This window comes from Anomaloglossus baeobatrachus, chromosome 4, assembly GCF_048569485.1.
Source record: "Anomaloglossus baeobatrachus isolate aAnoBae1 chromosome 4, aAnoBae1.hap1, whole genome shotgun sequence".
NCBI lineage: Eukaryota > Metazoa > Chordata > Amphibia > Anura > Aromobatidae > Anomaloglossus > Anomaloglossus baeobatrachus.
Window position 1 is genome coordinate 492,146,711 of NC_134356.1, and position 21,521 is coordinate 492,168,231.

Here is a 21,521-nt window from a genome sequence, read left to right on the forward strand (position 1 = left end):
ATGCCTTAATTCAGCTTATATTTTGCTCTTAGAAACTGACAAGGCTCCAAATGGTGGCACTCGCCTGTTTCTCTCCTTCACCAGAACAAAGTGGTCTTCCATCTGGCACCTCCTTTCTCTCTAGCGTGTTCTCCAACTTCTAGCTTACCTTGCTCTCCTTTTAGGCACATCCCCTCTCATCTAATCTAGTGTGGGCAGCTCTGCATCTCAATCTGTCTCCCAGAGCTCTATTCAGAAGCCTTGCTGCTCCCACCACACTCTTGTAGAGGACTAGTCAGTCCTTCTAGGGCTGCCCTTAGGCTACTTTCACACATCCGGTTTTTGTTCTGCGGCACAATACGGCGCTCTGCAGAAAAACCGCAACCGTTTTTTTGCCGCCGGTTGCGGGTTTTTTTTTGCATAGACTTACATTAGTGCCGTATTGTGCCGCATGGGATTGCGTTCGGTCCGGTTTTTGCCGCATGCGGCAGATTTAGCCGATGCCGCGGCCGGATGGAACGTTGCCTGCAATGTTTTTTGCTCTGGCAAAAAAACCGCATTGCGCCGCATCCTGCCGCTGCGGCGCATTTTTCAATACATGCCTATGCATGCCAGATGCGGTGCGATGCGGAAAAAACGCATCCGGACGCCGCATGCGGTTTCTTCCACTGCGCATGCTCAGTAGCGTGCCGCAACCGGAAAAAAACGGACCGGCCGCATGTAAAAACTTATGCAAAGGATGCGGTGTTTTCGCCGCATCCGTTGCATAGGTTTCACAGCCGGATTGAGCCGCACGGCTCAAACCGGATGTGTGAAAGTAGCCTTACAAACTGGTTTTGATCTGCCATTGCAGAAAACTGGGCTAAACCAAGTTTGTTGTTGGCTGGGCATGGCTCACTCCACTCAAACAGGATAAAACTATTGGCTTGTATGCCTCCATAAGGTTGTCACTACTTAGTCTTCAGTCCTCGTTAGCACAGCTCTTACCACAAGTATTGGCAGAAGGACACTGCATCATTCGTATTGGTGGTAATCTAAGATTGCTCTTCCTCCTTCTGGAACAGTTATTAGGTTTCCCACCCCAGAGGCTGCTTTCTGAGGTTCCATAGCTTCCTGTGTGCCCCAATGAAGTGTCCAAGAAGAGGATTTCTGGTATGGCCTGTAAAATCTCTTGCTCGTAGCCTTTATTAATTGCGTTTGTCTGGGTAGTCTGTGTTTTTCTGTAATTGAATAGCTGGGTGTTGGTAGGCCAGGTGTAGCCTGTTGGTGAGGGGCCAACCTTTTCTTAGGCCTGTTTCACTTGTCAGTGATTCTGGTACATATGTGCTAGTTTTTATACCTACCAGAATCACGGACATACGCAGACATATTATAATCAATGGGTCTGTGCACACATCAGTGATTTTTCACTGACAGTGTTTCCGTGCGGCGTACACGCGTGTCCATGATTGCCGCACAGAGACATGTCCATTTTTTTCTGCCATCACTGATGTCTCACGGACCACACTATGGTGTGATCTGTGAAACACGTACTAGAAAAACATGGACATTGAAAATAAAAAAAACATTTTTAACTCCCCTTCTCCAGCGCTGCTTGTCTCCGGTTACTGCTGCCTCTGCTTCTGAGCCGGCTGCTTATTCTCATGCATATTCATGTATGCAGGCACAGCCGATCCGGAAGTAGCTGCAGCGGGGGCAGAAACAGCAGAGCTGAATAATTCAGCACCACAGACAGCAGGAGCAGGGACAGGTGAGTTTATCTCCATGTGCAATCACGGAGCACGTATCACGGATTGCACATGTACAACCCACGTGTGTCGCTAATCACGGAACACTGAGGGACATATGCGTTTTTTACACGTCCGTGAAAAACGTCTGTTTTTAACTGACGTGTGAAACAGGCCTTAAGATGTATTCTTAGGCGGGCTTTACACGCTGTGACATCGCTAGCAATTGCCATGTCGAGCGCGATAGCACCCACCCCGTCGTTAGTGCGATATGTGGTGATCGCTGCCATAGCGAACATTATAGCTACGGCAGCTTCACACGCACATACCTGCTCTGCGACGTTGCTGTGATCGCCGAACAATCCCTCCTTCAAGGGGGAGGTGCGTTCGGCGTCACAGCGACGTCACTAAGCGGCCGGCCAATAGAAGAGGACGGGTGGAGATGAGCGGGACGTAACATCCCGCCCACCTCCTTCCTTCCGCATAGCTGGTGGACGCAGGTATGGAGATGTTTGTCGTTCCTGCGGTTTCACACACAGCGATGTGTGGAGCTGCAGGAACGACAAACAACATCGTATCTGCAGCAGTAGCGATATTATGGACGTGAACGACGTGACACAGATGAGCGATTTTTTACGCTTTTGCGCTCGTTCATCGTCGCACCTAGGATTTACTCATTGCGATGTCGCTACCGGCGCCGGATGTGCGTCACTAACGACGTGACCCCGACGATATATCGGTAGCGATGTCGCATCATGTAAAGCCCGCCTTAGTGTCAACCTTAGTGGTAGTAGATTTTCCATAGTTTCCTGAGACCCTCAAAAAAGGTTATGCTAAAGATCTTACTGTGAGTACCAAAAATACTCTTTGGTGCCCACAGCAACTAATCATAGACCTGCATTCATTTTGTAAATACTAAACTCTGCTGTGATTGCTGGCCATAGGAATCAAAGGCAGCTTTTCTTTTAGACACTTTTGTAAATCAGCCCCATTATTTCTATTCCACAGGTACTTGCATCGAATTACTGAAAATAAAATGGAATTTAATGCACATTCCCTTCACACATTCCCAATAATCAATATACAGAAATCTCAGAACAATTTTAAGCCCCTCCAATGCTTCCCTTTAGGCTATGTGTCCACGGGAGAATGTAGCTGTGGATTTTTCTGCATCAAAATCCGCAGCTTTCCCGCAAAAAATTTTTTTTTTCCCCCCAATTTTAAAGCCAAAATCCGGATGAAAATCCGCAACAATAATTGACATGTTGCAGATTTTTCCGGATCAAAATCCGCACGAAATCCGCTGCGGAAAAATCCGCAGCGTGGGCACAGCATTTCCAAAATGCCATAGAAATGGCTGGGAAGTGCCTGAGCTGCAGATTTTCGGGAAATCCGCAGCTTTTCCGCGAGAAATCCACGGCAAAATCCGCACATTTTCCGCAGCGTGGGCACATAGCCTTAAGCTGGGGTCACACATAACGACAACGACGACGCTGCAACGTCACCATATTCTGTGACGTAGCAGCGACCATAGATGATCGTTAGTAAGCTGTCAAACATGTTATAAAAAGCAGCGAAGGAGCAGCGATCATAGCGACGTCGACGGTCGTTGTGTGGTTTCAGACGTAGCGTAGCGTCCCTGCTGCGGTGTCAAACACAAGGATTATCAGCTAAGGCTGCTTTCACACTACGTCTTTTTAACATGCGTCCTGAACGTTTTTTTAACGCAGAAACGGATCCAGTGCAAATGCGTTTTCATTTCAATGCATTTGCAATGGACTTGCGTTAACATGCGTTCACCTGCGTTTGCGTGCGTTATAGTGAGGATCCAGCGACTTGCAGTTTTTTAACATCTTTCAAAAACGCTACTTGTAGAGTTTTTGAGCTGCGTCCAACTTCTGCAAATTGCTGGATCCTGACTAAAAAGCACGCAAACGCATGTGAACGCTGGCGTGCTGATAGGCAGGATCCTGCTTGCTCTACTGAGCATGCCCAGAAGCCAGCCTCCGTGATCAGTCTCTCTCTCTCCTACCTCTCTGTCTCCCCCCTCCCTCTCCTGTCTCTCCCCCCAACTGAGAGCTGCGGACACTCGTAACCAAGGTAAATATCGGGTAACCACTTCTCTTAGTTACCCGATGTTTACGTTGGTAACGTGTGCAGGGAGCCCGGCTCCTAGCAGCTGCAGACGCTTGTAACCAAAGTAAATATCGGGTATCCAAGCAAGTATACCCGATGTTTACCTTGGTTACGAGCGTCTGCAGCTGTCAGATGCCGGCTCCCAGTTTAGTTCCCCTCACTCCCGATCACATGACTCCAATGCCCGCCCCTAAACATCCAGTGACAGGATCCTGCAAAATAACACATGCGTTTGCATGCATTTTTTGCTGTAAAAGCAGGATCCGCTTTTGCAGCAAAAAAAACGTTCAGGACGCATGTTAAAAAGACGTAGTGTGAAAGCAGCCTTATCAGCATGGCGCAGCGGGATAGCAGCGATCAAAAAATGACCTGGAGCATTCAGGAGTGAGCAACGATTTCGCAGCAGAGGTCTGATCGTTGTTATGTGTCACACACAGCGACGTCGCTGTTGAGGTCGCTGCAACGTCACAGAATATGGTGACGTTGCAGCGACGTCGTTGTCGTTATGTGTGACACCAGCTTTAAAGTGACCCTGTCAGGTGCAATATGCACCCATAACACGAGCAGTTCTGGGGCATATTGCTAATCCCTGCCTAACTGTCCCTGTATCTAGTAGCTTAGATAAAGCTAAAGTATTTCTAAAACTTCCTTATGATAATGAGCGCAGGGATTAGTCGCAAGGGAGTTAGTACCCTTGGCTAGTCAGCCCCCGTAGCATGTAAGCATGCCTCTGTGGGCATACTAACATGCTAATGAATGTGCAGCGTTAGAGGATGGTCGTGCTCACCTCTCACGTGCCATCGCATTAGAGTCCTGGATTTTGATTCAGTGCGCATGATCCCGAACTTTCGGTCATGCAACCTATAGGAGTTTGAAGCCAGGGTGCGTATACCTGGCTTCATAGTGCGCATGGCCAAAAGTCTGGGATCATGCGCACTGAGCTGAAATCCAGGACTCGGATGGCAGCTGAGAGGTGAGCGCAACCATCCTCTGATGCTGCACATTCATGAGCATGTTAGTACGCCCATAGGGGGCGTGTTTACATGCTAAGGGGGCCGACTAGCTAAGAGAACTAACACTTTTGTGACTAGTCCATGGCCTCATTAGCATATCATACGAGATCTTTAGAAATAGTTTTTCTAAAGATCTGTTTATCTATGTTGCTATAGGCTGGGACAGTTTAGGGATTAGTAATATGTACCCAGTAATGCTCGTGGCTCTGTGAGCATATTGCACCTGACAGGTTCACTTTAAGTACCATTCATACACTATGCAGTGTTGGTATAATGGTTGGCAAACTTCCAGGGACTTAGAAAGAATCGACAGGACAGACAAAGACCTGCATGTTATTTTATTCCGCCAAGCCAAACACTATAATATTGCAGTAGCTAGGATGATATCATTCAGAAACAAACCAACCCCATATTATCAGCTTGTACTGAACTGCCTGAACCGCGCACAATGCCGCAATAATACAAACACTCCCACACCTCACCTTACTTACCAAACATTACACATCCTAATAAAGGGACTATAGTGTTTGCTCTTAGCCAGCATCCTTCATCCCTCGATAGTCTATTAAGGAAACATAAAAGAACTGACAGCTCCCTTTCTGTTTCAGTCCAAATATAAACCGTACTCTCCAATCTGTATACAGCGCACTGTACATTTACTGTGCAAGATGATTGCATGCACACCAATACAGAGCTGATATATAAGAATGGATGACCATGGATACCTAAGATCCTGCAATGCCCTGCACATGAGGCAGTGAACATCCTTCTGCTTGGGAGACCTTATACAAGTTGAAGTCATGAATTCCATGTGGGCATCTCGGATGGGGTTATCAGTGGTCCGTTGTGCACCTCCAGCTGGGACATCGGTGCTTCTATGCTCAAGACAGACTCGCAGTGATTCGGTGCCCAGGTGTAATGGCGTCTAAGGCTAGTTTCACACTACATCTTTTTAACATCCGTTGAAAACGTTTTTTTAGCGGAAGTACGGATCCTGCTTTTACAGCAAATAACGTATGCAAACGCATATGTTATTTTGCAGGATCCTGCACTGGATGTTTAGGGGCGGGCATTGGAGTCATGTGATCGGGAGTGAGGGGAGCTAGACTGGGAGGAGGCTTCTGACAGCTGCAGACGCTGGTAACCAAGGTAAACATCGGCCTTGGATACCCGATATTTATCTTGGTTACGAGTGTCTGCAGCTGCTAGGAGCAGGGCTGCCTGCACGCGTAACCAACGTAAACATCGGGTAACTAAGAGAAGTGGTTACGCGATATTTACCTTGGTTACGAGTGTCCGCAGCTCTCAGGTGGGAGAGAGAGGAAGGGGAGGAAGGGGGAAAGACAGAGATAGAGAGAGAGAGGGTGAGGGAGGGAAGAGGAGGGAGAGACAGATCACGCGAGACTGGTTCTGGGCATGCTCAGTACTTTCTGGGCATGCTCAGTACAAAAGCAGGATCCTGTCTATCAGCACGCCAGCGTTCACCTGCGTTTGCGTGCGTTATAGTCAGGATCCAGCAATTTGCAGTATTTGGACAGAGCTCAAAAACGCTACAAGTAGCGTTTTTGAAACATGTTAAAAAACTGTAAGTCACTGGATCCTCACTATAACGCACGCAAACGCAGGTGAACGCATGTTAACGCGAGTCCATTGCAAATGCATTGAAATGAAAACGCATTTGCACTGGATCCGCTTGTCCGCTAAAATAACGTTAAGGACGGATGTTAAATAAACGTAGTGTGAAACCAGCCTTACACCGGTGTCCTTCCTCCGGGATGTCAACAGCGGCACACCAGAAACAAAAGCTGCAAAAGGCCAAGACTGACGACAGCACAGATCTGGAGATAGCAGAATCATGTAGACATAGGTTCATAGTGGACCCCGGACTTATAAACTCAATTGTGGAATGCTTGGCTCCTCTGATATACAAGAATGTGGATTCTCTTCTTCTAATTATTGTGTATTATTACTCTCTATTATCTACCCAATAAAAAAAAAATGCAAATATAATGAATTATTCTCCATTTACCAATTGAAAGAAATGGATGTGACTTATACAGATAATAAAAGGACACTCATCGCCTAAGCACCATGAAGATGACCACAGACGTTAGATGGTTTCAGCCCACAGCTATTCCTCGTGACTCCTAGCTTCATATATCTGCATGCTTGGCTGACCATATATGCATTCTCAATGGGAAAAGTAGCCTGAAAGAATTTCAGACGATTTTAACTCTTCCTTGGAGTAAAAGCGTAGCCACTGATTTATAAAGGGAGTCTGTTAGCACGATTTATGCAGGGATGTAGGGGTATGACATTATAGGTGCTTGTCCGCCAAACAAATTATACCTTTCTTGCAGAGATCACATTTACTCAGTGTATATTATTTAATAGTTTGATCAAAAGTCGGCTTCTTAAAGGTTTACTAATGAAGGGCGACACGGATAATATTTTGTAGAGATTTACTCTGTTAAACTAATCTGCCATGTAATCCATTAATAGCTTGTCTGATGTAGTGCGACTGTAGAACAGACCTGTGGGCAAAGAGTGTATTATGACCACATCAAAGTACAGGAAAGGAACAGGCTGCAAAACACAGAGGGGGTATGCAGTCCTGGCAGGGAACACTCGCCTTTGCGGTTTTCCCTTACAACTTGTGTTTTGCTAAAATTAGCAAACCTGTACTCCACAGCTAAATAAAAAGAAAAAAAACACAACACAAAAAAAACCCAGTACCTTGGTGCCTCAAGCTAAACCAGGCTTTCGCCAGCAACAGAATAACCAGCTTACAATATATTCCATACTCTGCTCGGGGTGGCTGCCATGAACATTACTTTGAGCATTATGTTCAATCGCAGTCATTTTTGAAAAATTGGACAAGGGGAATGACAAAAACTTCTAAAGTTTTGGACCCTGTTACCCTACACCAGGGGTAGGGAACCTCCGGCCCGCGAGCCATATGCCGCCTACGAAGACCTTTTTTGCAGCCCCCGGGTAGATTCCCGGGGGCAGCAGCAGTGGTTAGGCTGCCGGCCCTTTAAATTCCCACATTCGCTGTGCTGTGGGCTCGGCGCCCACCATCCGGTGATGTGTGTCCCACCAGTTCTGTGTGCAACCCCCAGTGTTGCCTACCGCCCCTCCCCCCACAGAGATGTCTGTGCCCCCAAGTGCTGCTAGACGTGCCCCCCAGTGCTGTCTGTACCCCAAAGCCATGTTTATGCCTACTATGCTGACAACTTCTGTGTGTCCGACTGCAGAAAGTGTATACCCCTAAAAATGGTGCAAGACAGAGCACACGCTGACTCAGTCCGCTCCATTATAGTCAATGGCCCGTCGGCGCATGGGTCTGAAACATGTTTTGCGAGGGTGTTTGGACAGGAGCTCCAACAGCACCACTGAACGTAGGTGAAAACGAAATGTGAAAGCAGCCTTATTAAAAACCCTCTACATTCTCAACTAGAGAATTTCTAATTCTACTGTGTACAGCTCGATGGGTGGGTTACAGGTCTCACTCTGGTCTCAAGCTGACTGGTTATCGAGCCAAAAAGAGAGTGCAGCTCACAGGCTCTATGCTTTAGGTACAGCCTTCTTCAGTGCCCCTGCACTTCCCTCATGCTGCAGGAGCATCCAGTTTGGATCAGCCGCACCACCTCAGGTCTTCAGACTAAGGGCGGCTTTGCACGTTCCAACATCGCACGTGCGATGTCGGTGGGGTCAAATCCGGCGTCACTTTCGAGATCGTAGTGTGTAAATGCTAGATGATACGATTAACGAGCGAAAAAGCGTCGTTATCGTATCATCGTTGCAAGCTCCGACTTTTTCATAATTATGCTGCAGCGACAGCTACGATGTAGTTCCTTGTTCCTGCGGCAGCACACATCAATGTGTATGAAGCCGCAGGAGCGAGGACCATCACCTTACCTGCCGCCGGCTGCTATGTGGAAGGAGGAGGTGGGCGGGATGTTTACATCTTGCTCATCTCCGCCCCTCCGCCGCTATTGGCCGCCTGCCGTGTGACGTCGCTGTGACGCCGCACGATCCGCCCCCTTAGGAAGGAGGCGGGTCACCGGCCAGAGCGACGGTCGCAGGGCAGGTGAGTGCATGTGAAGCTGGAGTAGCGATAATTTTCGCTACGCCAGCTATCACAAGATATCGTACCTGCGCCGGGGGCGGGGACTGCCACGTGCGACATTGCAGCATCGGCTTGCGATGTCGCAACGTGCAAAGCCCGCCTTACAGGAAGCCTGAAGGCAGGGGAGCAGTGCGCTCCTGAAAAAAGAAGTTGGAACAAAGTGTTTAAATAGGGTTTTAAATGGATGGATAGGGCAGGGGTTCCCAACCTGTGGTTTGAGAGCCACATGTGGCTCATGGGCCTGTGATTTGTGGCTCATGGCTGTCCTCCAGCTTGATGCATTAAGACCAGGTCCTGCAAACTGCTATGAAGAGCAGGTCTACAGATGGTGACTTGTGAGTAGCCCCACACAGAAGAGCAGATCTGAATGAAGGTAGGAACCCCTGGATATCGGTACACTGCCTTGGTGTGGCTTTTTCTGTGGAAATGTTTTGGTTGTCACTACTGTGGGAGGGGGGAAGCTGAATGGAGCGCGCAACCTTCTCTCAGAGCTTAAGGTACAGTCACACTAAGCGACGCTCCAGCGATCCCACCAGCAACCTGACCTGGCAGGGATCGCTGGAGCGTTGCTACACGGGTTGCTGGTGAGCTGTCACACAGGCAGATCTCACCAGCAACCAGTGACCAGCCAGCAGCGCCGCGTGGAAGCGATGCTGCGCTTGGTAACTAAGGTAAATATCGGGTAACCAACCCGATATTTACCTTGGTTACCAGCGCACACAGCTTAGCGCTGGCTTCCTGCACTCCTAGCCAGAGTACACATCGGGTTAATTACCCGATGTGTAGTCTGGCTATGTGTGCAGGGAGCCGGCACTGACAGCGGGAGAGCGGTGGATGCTGGTAACGAAGGTAAATATCAGGTAACCAAGGAAAGGGCTTCTTGGTTACCCAATATTTACATTGGTTACCAGCATCCGCAGAAGCCGGCTCCCTGCTGCCTGCACATTCAGTTGTTGCTCTGTCGCTGTCACAGACAGTGATGTGTGCTTCACAGCGGGAGAGCAACAACTAAAAAATGGTCCAGGACATTCAGCAACAACCGGCGACCTCACAGCAGGGGCCAGGTCGTTGTTGGATGTCACACACAGCGACATCACTGTTACATCACAAAAGTCGTGCCTCAGCAGCGATGTTGCTAGCGATGTTGCTTAGTGAGACGTGGCCTTTAATGTGGCTCTCAAGGGCAGAAAGATTGGGCACCTCTGGGACACTGTAACAATATTATCAGTAAAGGTATGCCACCCAAGGATACTCGCAGTCAGCAGTTTGCTCATACTGCCAATTGTGATGCTGCAGTTTGGTATTCAGTGACTGGAATGAAGCAAAGTTACAGTACAAACTATCGCTGTATGTAGCCAACTACTTTCCCGCATATGCCTACACGTTCCCTGGGGTTAAGGATCCTCTGCTATACAAGATGGTTCTTCCTTAACTATTACTTTTGTTTGCCCAATAAATAGTTAAATGTTGCCAAGTCCTGATGATTTAAGATGGTTGCTCACTACTTTAATATAGATGACTGATATTTAGGATAGGTGATCAATATCAAAAGTAGTAGACAACCACTTTAAGCCAGATAACCCAATAATCAACTGTATATCAGGGGCAGTCTGGAAGTCCCTGGCAAGCAGAAGGACCATTAGTTCCATATAGGGAATAGGCTCTGCATCAGTTTTATTGTATGTTTGGCTGATGTGACCTGGCAGATTTATTGGGGAGATTGCTGTTGGTCAAACGGATATTTGACAAACCGGTATCTTAAGTGCATGGACCACATATTCATGAGCGCTGTATAACTGCTAGATCTGCAGCAGAGAAAACATTGATTTTATCAAAATGACAAGAAACAGCTCAGTAAGTGACATCGCTAGAATCAGGGTCTCTATATTATGCTGCTCTCAGATGAGGGAACAAAAACCTGGTGACAAATTCCCTTTAAGTCTCTTTACATGGAGGACCCAGAAACTAATGAGTAAAATCAACTATCAGATCTTCAAGTATGATCTAGTTCGGAACCAGCAGCTATTATGTCTGCAGGTAAAGACAAGATCTGTGAGTCAAGACTGAGGGCCTGATATCAGGCAAGCACAAAATTAATCACCAGGGCACAAAACACAAACAACTGTGTTTTCATAAAACGAGCAGAACGGGTTCATGCCAGCAGTAGGAGGACCTCTAGATGACTTTGGAAGTCTAATTTTCTGCCTATGCCCACAACAAAGTAACGCTGAATGCTTTCCTCCTCATATAAAATAAAGCGACTATAAGAATGCCGAGCAAAGGTTACAGCTATACATAAACACTGTAATAAAACACATCCCTGCCTCCTAAACCGTCACACTATGCTCTGCATAAAGACAAACTAGATAAACCTACAAACCAGAACTAATGCAGAATAAGGCTTAGACAACACACAACTGTCACACTAAAACTGTAAACAAACACATTTACAAGACAACGAGTAACTACACTTAGTATTTTTCAAGAATTACCAATACAAAGCCAAGAAACTTTCTTATATTTCATTGTAGAAAATGACTACTTTCCCCAATGAATAGTAAAAAGGGGAGTCTTGACTGGTAATTCACTCTCAAAAACTGCTCAAATAAGTCTACAGATCTGTCTTCGGCAAAGGGCTGAAGTACACATGTCGGCTATAGAAGTCTATGGAGGGGAGGGGGAAGGAAATGTAGGGAGACGTGATCAGATCACAGCTGCAGAGGAGAGAAAGGGATTAATCTCCTCCATTGTCAGCCTGTGTGTATATCGCGCTGCACTCAGATGTCATCCAAGTGCGGTCTGCTGTTTCACTCACACCCAGACTTGTATGGGTGTGACTGATACGGCTCTCGCTGACAATCTCAGCATGCTGCGATTTTTTCCTCAGTCCGATTAGGGCTGAAGAAAAACTCACAGATCTGAGCTGCACTATTGTCGTACATGGAGCAGCGTGCAATGCGAGGTTTTCTCTCTGCACACGTGCAATCATACACTCGTGTGAGCGTACCCTAAAAAATAACCTGTTACCAGATTTTTCCAAGATAAACTAAAGCCACCACCTTTAACGCCTCTTTTCCAGCACTCTAGCAACCTGTCCACAAGTCCCCAACCGCTCTGCATATGCCAAAAAATACCTTTTATAATCCTCCATACGGCGCAGTCCGGTGGGTGTCACTGGTGTAGCTCAGCACCTCCTGTATCCCAGTAATTGCCATTCTTCTGCCCTACGTCATGTGGATGATGAGGCCTATGTTATCCGCACAGTGCCGCAATATCACTCCTGCACCGGCGTACTTCTCTATCCTGCTGAGGGCCGAGCAAGATACTGTAACGTGTATGCACCGGTTTTGGTTAGCGCTTTTTGGCCTCTCCCGGCGCATGCTGATTTCAGGCCTTTGATCTGCCCTCGACGCGGCAGAGTGGAGTATGCCTGCTCAGGAGCAAGATTTGGCGGGCTGTGTGGCATCGTCATTTCATTAAAAAGGTCATAGACTGGCAGAATAGTGATACCAGTGTATGGTAGGAATGGTATAGTCAGATAAAGAGTTTATGATAAATATCAACTATTTAACCAATATAATTTGGAAGATGAGCTCCCCAATGTGAATATCAGTCTATGCCATCACATTCTGCCCTTATGAAGCTTGTCCCAGTATTACCAGTGATGTAATAGACTGGATTAGGTGATCTGTGAGGTGAGGGCATCCCTCCGGATTCCATTTATGGAGTTGGAATTGGTTTCTAATGGTTTATGGCAGCGCAGTTCTCACGTCTGACTCATGTCATCGGCAAGGAACCCACGCAGGGTTAATCAGTTACCAACACATGTGAGCATGGTGCCCGACACTTGCTGTGTATAAAACTAACTAGAAAGCAGAGGTCATCAAATATTAGAGCTGCTAAAAGCTACATCATTACATGTGGATTACGCTGCACAGTTGCTTTTCTGACACTAGAAGCTGAAATACTGCTCTATTTGAAAGACTTTTTGCAAAGAAATTTTTTTTACCCCAATTGGAAATGTCCCTATTAAATAGGTATTCCCATCCCATATATTGGCCTCTTCACGAGACATGACGTACTGGGTACGTCATGGAAAGTGTCAGGTTAATCCCCGCTGGCTGCCACGGGCAGCAATACCTGCACATGTCAGCTGATTTTAACAGCTGACAGGTGCGGCTATCAGGCATGAGTGGATTCGCGTTTCACTCACGCCTGTTAACCCCATGCATTTCGCGATCAAAATGTGACAGCGAAATGAAACAGTGCGCCGCGTTAATCATTCACTTACCCGGCGCCATCGGAAGTCACGTGATGGGATCACGTCACTTCCTATGGTTGCCATGGTAGCACAGAGCCATGTGATGACTCCTATAGCTATCATGAGTCACTTCCTCTTACTGCCGGCAGAACGCTGGCTGTAAGAGGAGAGCAGCTTTTCTACAGATCTCAGCTCTGCAGCTGTGATCTACAGAAAGGAACAAGCGATCAGACTGCTGATCCTTATAGTCCTTCCGGTGGACTAGTAAAATAAAATAAAAAAAAGTTTAAAAAAAAAAACCTAAAAAGTTCAAATCACCCCCCATTGACCCCTTTGAAAATTAACTCCTTCACGACCTTTGACGGAAAGATCAGTCATGGTGCCCTGGTACTTAAAGACCCATGACAGATCTTTCCGTCATGGCGAAATCGCGGCACCGGAGCCCCGGTGACTGCGATCGGTTCACACAAACCGCAGATTCGGGGAGGAGGGGACCTGTACCTGACCTCAGGAGGGGTGGTGCCTCCTCCCCGGACCTACGGAGACTGTGATTGGCTGACGAACGCCGCTCAACCAATCACAGCCACTGTAATGTTCCAGCCATTGAAAGTGTCTGAAACATTGAAATCAAGCCCTGATCAGTGCAGCTGTAGCACTGGCCATTGGCTGGAGCTGGGTGACCTCCCTGGATCACCCTCCCCCAGCTCCAGCAGCTCTGATTGGAGAGATCGGCCTTGTGACCGATCTATCCAATCACAGTGGACCTGTTGCCGGTGACCGCCCCCCTCAGCTTCACTGGTCGGTCCTGCAGCACGCCAGCCCAGTGAGTGTATACAGTGCAATGGCAGGGCGACAAGCTCCGGTCCCATGCTGTTATGTGACCGGAGCATGGGACCCGGAAGTTGCCGCGCTGCCATTGCACTGTATCAAACCGGCGAAAAGCCTCCCGATCCGCCGCCCTCCGCGATCTGCCACCGCTCTCCCTGATCTGCTGCCCACATCCCCACCTCTCACCCTCGTGATGTGCTACCTACCCCTTCCCCCTCGTGATGTGCTGCCCGCCCCCTCCCCTCCGTTATGTGCTGCCCACCCCCCCCTCCGTTATGTGCTGCCCACCCCCCCCCTCCGTTATGTGCTGCCCACCCCCTCCCCTCCGTTATGCTAATGAGCGATGGCACTAGTCCCCGGGGTGTTAGTTCCCCTTGCCAGTCGCCTCATTAGCATGTTAGTATGTCCCTGTGGGTGTGCCATCATGCTAATGAATACGCAGCGTCACAGGGTGATCTCACTCACCTCTCCACTGCCATCGCGTCCGACGCTGGATTTTGGCTCAGTGCGCATGAACCCGGAGTTTGGGTCATGCGCACTATGAAGCCGGGTGTATGCGTCCTGGCTTCAAACTGAAGTAGTGCGCATGACCAAAACTCCGGGGTCATGCACACTGAGCCGAAATCAAGCGCCGGGCAGCTTAGAAGTGAGTGAGATCATCCTGTGACGCTGCGTATTCATTAGCATGTTAGCATGCCCACAGGAGCGTGCTAACATGCTAATGGGGCCGACTAGCAAGGGATGCAGTGCCCTTGGGACTAGTCCCCGAGCTCATTAGCATACAATAAAAGATCTTTAGAAATACTTTTTCTAATGATCTCTTTATCTATGCTAGTGTATACAGGGACAGTTAGGCAGTGATTAGCAATATGCACACAGAACTGCTCGTGGTTCTGGTGCATATTGCACCTGACAGGTTCCCTTTAATTTCTCAAGGAAATGTACAAGTGTTGGTATAATCAAAACTACATTTCTAGGTTTATTGACCTACGGGCTCCTGCGAGACACAAAAAGGTATAACCAGGGAGTGCACAGACACTTGTTCTTCAGTCTCAATAACTTGACGTTAACAAGGTGAATGATAAAATACATTTCACAGCCTATAGAAGGCAATACATGATGATTATAGCATAAAAATATGGTGTACCTTTTTTCTCTCCAGTAAATGGTATATAGTCTTCCCTGTCTTTTTGGGTAAGAGCGTCCTTTTCCAAGAAATCCAGCAAACGTTCTCTGTCAAAAGCGCCTGTGGCTTTCTTTTGCGTTTGTTCCTTCTGTCGAAATCCAGCTGGCAGCAGTGCATTCTGGGAGAAGGAAAACATCAGTTAGTAGGGTTGTCAGGGTGTGGATCATGTCATCACAGAGCTGAGTGTATTATATGGTCCTGTAATACTACGTAAAGATTTCCATTAGTGCAACATATAAAAAAAGAGTAATGGTATGTCACCACAGTACCCGTGGCACACCCTTCTAGTGCGATGGACGGACACACACATCCAGCCAATAGCTGTAAGATTTCAGAAATCTCATGCACACAGACTGCCAAACCTTTGTGCTCTTAGGGATAAGCCAGTGCCAGAGATATTTGGCAGCGGCTCTTTCATAGAGGACACAAGAGCGGTGGCAGGGCGATGGCTCCTGTCTATGGGAAAGTCAGGTGACATAACTCTCCATAGATCTAAAAATGTAAGGGGGACTTAAATCCTGCCATCACCTTTACTCTAAAAATACATGAACATTTCTTATTTCGAATAGTAAATGTGATATTTTATGGACACTTCACTAACTGAAGACATTCAGAGCACAGGGAATTTAGTTTCTTGAACTGTAAAAAAAAGGAAAACCAGCTACACCTTCAGATTTACTACCATGAACCCCTGAAATGGAATCATAGAATGGTAGAATTGGAAGGGACCTCAAGGCCCATCGGGCATATAGATCATCCCAGCTATATGTTTATCCAGATTCCGCTTGAAGATTTCCATTGATGGAGAGCTCACCACCTCCTGTGGTCGCCTGTTCCACTCCCTGACTGCCCTCACTGTCAGAAAGTTTTTCCTAATGTCTAATCTGAATCTCCTTCCTTTAAGTTTCATCCAATTGCATCTTGTACTTCCTTGTGCTAATGAGAATAGGGTGGTTCCCTCTGCTCTGTGACTACCTTTCAGATATTTGTAGCCCGCTATTAAGTCTCCTCTCAGCCTTTTGTTTTTCAAACTAAACATCCCTAGTTCTTTTAGTTGGTCTTCATATCACATGGTTTGCAGACCCTCTACTTTCTTGGTTGCTCTTCTCTGGACTTGCTCCATTATATCGATGGCGATATTAACCCTAATTATTCCACTGACATTTCCCTCAGTTGAGAATTAACCATTAGCTTTCCAAAATGCATCTGAAAAGGATGTGCAACTGGGTAAATAATATTTCTACCTCTGAATTTTCTTTCCTGAAATACCCCCCCATCTATATAGATATTGCAGCTGGCAGAAAACATCATAGGGGCTATGAGATTTAATTCCCCAATTCACTCTACATGACAGTATGCCAAACCTGTTGATTTCGGGCCTCCCGACTCTTCCCTGACAGGGTAGATAAGTGTCAGGGAATTGAGAATGAACAAAAAATGGATTGGCGTTTTTTGAGTACATAAGCCGCTGTCAGAAGTGTCTGGAGGAAACAGAGGTTTCCAGAAGGGGCTTCATCCCATTTAGAGATTGAAAAAACAAACACTCGGCAGAGCGATCATGTGTGGGCAGGAGAGCGAGCGCTCAGCTGACCACTAGTCACATGCATCCCCAGCTTTACGGCGTGTGCACATGTTGAAGGGAACCTGTCAGCAGATTTGGGCCCTATAAGCTGCGGCCACCACCAGTGGGTTCTTGTATACAGCATTCTAACATGCTGTATATAAGAGCCCAGGCCGCTGTGTAGAACATAAAAATCACTTTATAATACTCACCAAGGGGGTCGGTGTGGTGCAAATTGGTCAAATGAGTGGCGCTGTTCTCCGAGACCGGCGCCTCCTCTTTTGGCCATCTTTGTCCTCCTTCTTCGGAGGCCGGCGTGCATGACACGTCCTACGTCATGCACACAGGCTGGTATTGAGGTCCTGCGCAGGTGCACTACAATACTTTGATCTGCCCTGGTGGCCGCAGCTTATAGAGCCCAAATCTGGTGACAGGTTTCCTTTAAGTATTTGGTGCAGAAATTTCTGCATCTCTTGGCAAGAAAAACACAGCGGCAAAGGAAAAAAAAAAAAAAAAACCACTTTTTTGGTGCCGATTTTTCTCCCTCATTAGTAGGAATGAAAGAGTGAAATCTGCAGCAGAAACGCTGAAAGAATTTACATAAAGCAGACTTAAATCTGCACTAAATCAGCAAGGAGAAAATAAGCAACGTTTGCATGAGGCTTCAGGATTCTCATTCACCTTGCTGCTATCAGATTATGACAAAATTGCACAGAAAAAAACCCAACAAATCTGCAACATGTGCACAGGTCCTTATACAGGCTCTCTCAGCTGGAAACCCAGCATTAATAACCCTAACATCTCACTCACTGGCAGACCTCTGTATGTGTTCAATTCATGAAAGCCAATGCCTAATAACAAGTGAAGAGCGAGCACTACCATGAAAGCCAATGCCTAATAACTAGTGATGAGCGAGCACTACCATGAAAGCCAATGCCTAATAACTAGTGATGAGCGAGCACTATCATGAAAGCCAATGCCTAATAACTAGTGAAGAGCGAGCACTATCATGAAAGCCAATGCCTAATAACTAGTGAAGAGCGAGCACTATCATGAAAGCAAATGCCTAATAACTAGTGATGAGCGAGCACTACCATGAAAGCCAATGCCTAATAACAAGTGATGAGCGAGCACTACCATGAAAGCCAATGCCTAACACTAGTGATGAGCGAGCACTACCATGAAAGACAATGCCTAATAACTAGTGATGAGCGAGCACTACCATGAAAGCCAATGCCCAATAACTAGTGATGAGCGAGCACTACCATGAAAGCCAATGCCTAATAACTAGTGATGAGCGAGCACTACCATGAAAGACAATGCCTAATAACTAGTGATGTGCGAGCACTACCATGAAAGACAATGCCTAATAACTAGTGATGTGCGAGCACTACCATGAAAGCCAATGCCTAATAACTAGTGATGTGCGAGCACTACCATGAAAGACAATGCCTAATAACTAGTGATGTGCGAGCACTACCATGAAAGCCAATGCCTAACACTAGTGATGAGCGAGCACTACCATGAAAGCCAATGCCTAACACTAGTGATGAGCGAGCACTACCATGAAAGCCAATGCCCAATAACTAGTGATGAGCGAGCACTACCATGAAGGCCAATGCCTAATAACTAGTGATGAGCGAGCACTACCATGCTCTGCTCTCGTAACCAGCAGTTGGAAGCTTGGATGGGCCCAACTCAAGTACCCGTGTATAATGGCAGTCAGTGGGGATCTCTAGGATTTTTCTGGAAGATTTCCTGTAAAAATGCTCAAGTTCCTCATTGACTGATTATTCAGGTACTCAAGTCTCGCCCATCCGAGTGTCCGACTGCTGGTTACGAGTACCGACCACCCGAGCATGGTAGTGCTCACCACTCATCACCGATGCAATGTAAACCTAAAAAATGGAGCTAAGCTTTAAACTGTTAACAATTTCACAATGTCACTGTGGAGTTGGATCTCCACAACTCTGGCAGGAAAGCTCCGAGTACAAACCCTTGGGAAAGATTACAATGTTCTACAGGAAATGCAGAACAGAAGCCAAACAGTCAGCGTTTCACATGCAGGAGCTCTCAAGACATAACCAAACATCTTAAAGAAATAGAAAAGACAAACCTAATCTAGAGGAATTGATCATTAGACAGGATACTAAATTCTGGCACAAAAAAAAAGCTCCTGTGAGAAAAGCTACTTCAGCCAAAAAGTGCATATTAACACATACTATGTATAACTTTATGAGTGGCCCGTGACGGTAACAAACCTCAAGCTCTGTATAAACACACTGCAAGAAGCCTGGAACATGGGGAGAGGTGGGGAAAAGATGGAAAGATTCCACCACTGTGTGCTCAGAATACGCTCACCTATTATGAGCTGAGAAAACAACAAGAAAACTAATTCTTCCAGGTTTGATGTTGGTTTATAGAGGATAACAATGGGGATTCCAGAAAATAGACATGGAATGACGGAGGACCTCTCTGGCATTACTTCTACAAGGATGCCATTAATTCCGAAGTGTAAAAGACTGAATAGATTGTCTCAAAAACACACATCGGGGCTGATTGGAAAGAAAATCATACAGCCAGAAAGTTTAATCTATCGATCCAGGAAAATCCCTTACAACGCTGTAGTTCACACCAGAGATCAAACTACTAATTGTACTAGGCCACACAGCACATTCAATGTCTTATGTCCGCACCTGGCACACATGGGTCACACAGCACAATGTCTTGCGTCTGCACAGCACATTCAATGTCTTACATCCACACATGGGTCACACCGCACATTCAATGTCTTACATCCACACATGGGTCACACCGCACATTCAATGTCTTACATCCACACATGGGTCACACCGCACATTCAATGTCTTACATCCACACATGGGTCACACCGCACATTCAATGTCTTACATCCACACATGGGTCACACCGCACATTCAATGTCTTACATCCACACATGGGTCACACCGCACATTCAATGTCTTACATCCACACATGGGTCACACCGCACATTCAATGTCTTACATCCACACTCTCCATACATGGGTCACACAGCGTATTCAATGTCTTGCGTCCATACTCTCCACAGATGGGTCACTCATCACATTCAATGTCTTACATCCACACTCTCCACACATGGGTCACACAGCACATTCAATGTCTTACGTCCACACTCTCCATACATGGGTCACACAGCACATTCAATGTCTTACATCCACACTCTCCACACATAGGTCACACAGCATATTCAATGTCTTACGTCCATACTCTCCACACATGGGTCCCACAGCACATCCAATGTCTTACATCCCCACTTTGTACACATACACCATCACTTGTCACCAAGGACACAGTTCTGAAGAAGATACAGCATGTTACAGACTACATTCTGCGAGCTCCTTCTGCCGTCCTTGTAAATTCGATACAATTCAACAAGTAGAATTTGACTTCGGACCGACAATGGTCTTTCTGTATAAAACAATATCAGACATATCTATTCTCACCTCTGGATCCAGCTCTTCCAGGACATTTTCCAGTTGTTTTAGATCAGCTTCTGAGAGGTTTCCAAGCAGTTCATCATCATCCATATCCCTGTATTTGTCCAAATCTTTCCGAAAGGCCATAGTCATTGCTTCAGCTACTCGCTGGGTGTACACAACACCCCACACCTACTGTATTTCTTCCTAATGCTGTTTCTTTAATTCTAGAAAATACAAAACATGAAAATAAAAATTACTCTTAAAAATATTTGAATACAATTTTAATATATTAATATATGTAAAATATATTGCAGAGCATATATCATACATGCAAAATAAATACATTGTTGGACTTCACATACATGTTTAACTACTCGGACAGTAATGTGCTGGTCGCTGCCCACAATCCGACAGGTCTACCATTACAAGACATCCACATGAACAGCTGGCACAGCATCCCACCTTTCCCTTGCTGCAGTCTGGGCATGGGTACCCAAAGTGCCATCAGCTGATTGCAAAGAAATAAAGAAGCCAGACCCGAGGTGGTCTGCCACTAAACTAGTTCTTAAAAACGGGTTTTCGTAGATAAATCCTCTGAAGAGGCGGTACGAGGAAAAAAGTAATATTCATCTATATATCCTTATCTATTTATTGCCATAATCTAAACTAGTACTTTTTTGATGATGCTTCATTTGAGACTCTCAGTGCATGCTGGAAAACTCAAACTAAGAGTCTTCAGTGGGCAGAGTGTGCGGTCATTGCCGCAGCTTCTGTCCCTACTGTGAAACAAAGTCATCAGCAATACTAGTTTCAGGGTCTGGGCTAGTTTCTGCACGCTGTACACAATGACAGCGCGCTCTCCATTGCCGGCTCAGATCAGCAGTAACATTCAGCAACAGAGTGATGTCAGTATACCTGGCATGTATAAACTAGTATCACCCCTGCAAACAACGCTACTGGTCTTCCTAAGCAGGGTATTTTGATATCACTCTGATGCCCGCTTATTACGGCTCATCTATACAGACCACAGAGAGCACTGACATCGTACGCTGTACGTGTTGGGACAGAGCTGGGATTAGCCTAACCCCTGAAACAAATGTCACGGATGGCACTAAGTTTCAGGAAGGGGGCAAAGACTGCGGCAGTGACCGCTGCCGTATTGTGACACATGCAATGGGATTCTCAAACAAAGCGTCAGAGGAAGTAGTGAGCGTGGGGG

At 46.6% G+C, this 21,521-nt stretch overlaps 1 protein-coding gene across 2 annotated transcripts in view; it reads right to left on the bottom strand.

Annotated features, from left to right (window-relative positions):
- The window catches only part of LOC142303916 (tropomodulin-3-like), a 116,983-nt gene that overhangs the window by 51,276 nt on the left and 44,186 nt on the right, over positions 1–21,521 (bottom strand). For both annotated transcript variants that reach the window (XM_075345785.1, XM_075345786.1), the window contains exons 2-3: positions 20,327–20,526; positions 15,224–15,380 (exon numbers count right to left, since the gene is read on the bottom strand). In XM_075345785.1, the coding sequence (XP_075201900.1) occupies positions 15,224–15,380; positions 20,327–20,452 (283 nt within the window). In that variant the 5' untranslated portion in view covers positions 20,453–20,526. The remainder of the gene's footprint in view (positions 1–15,223; positions 15,381–20,326; positions 20,527–21,521) is intronic.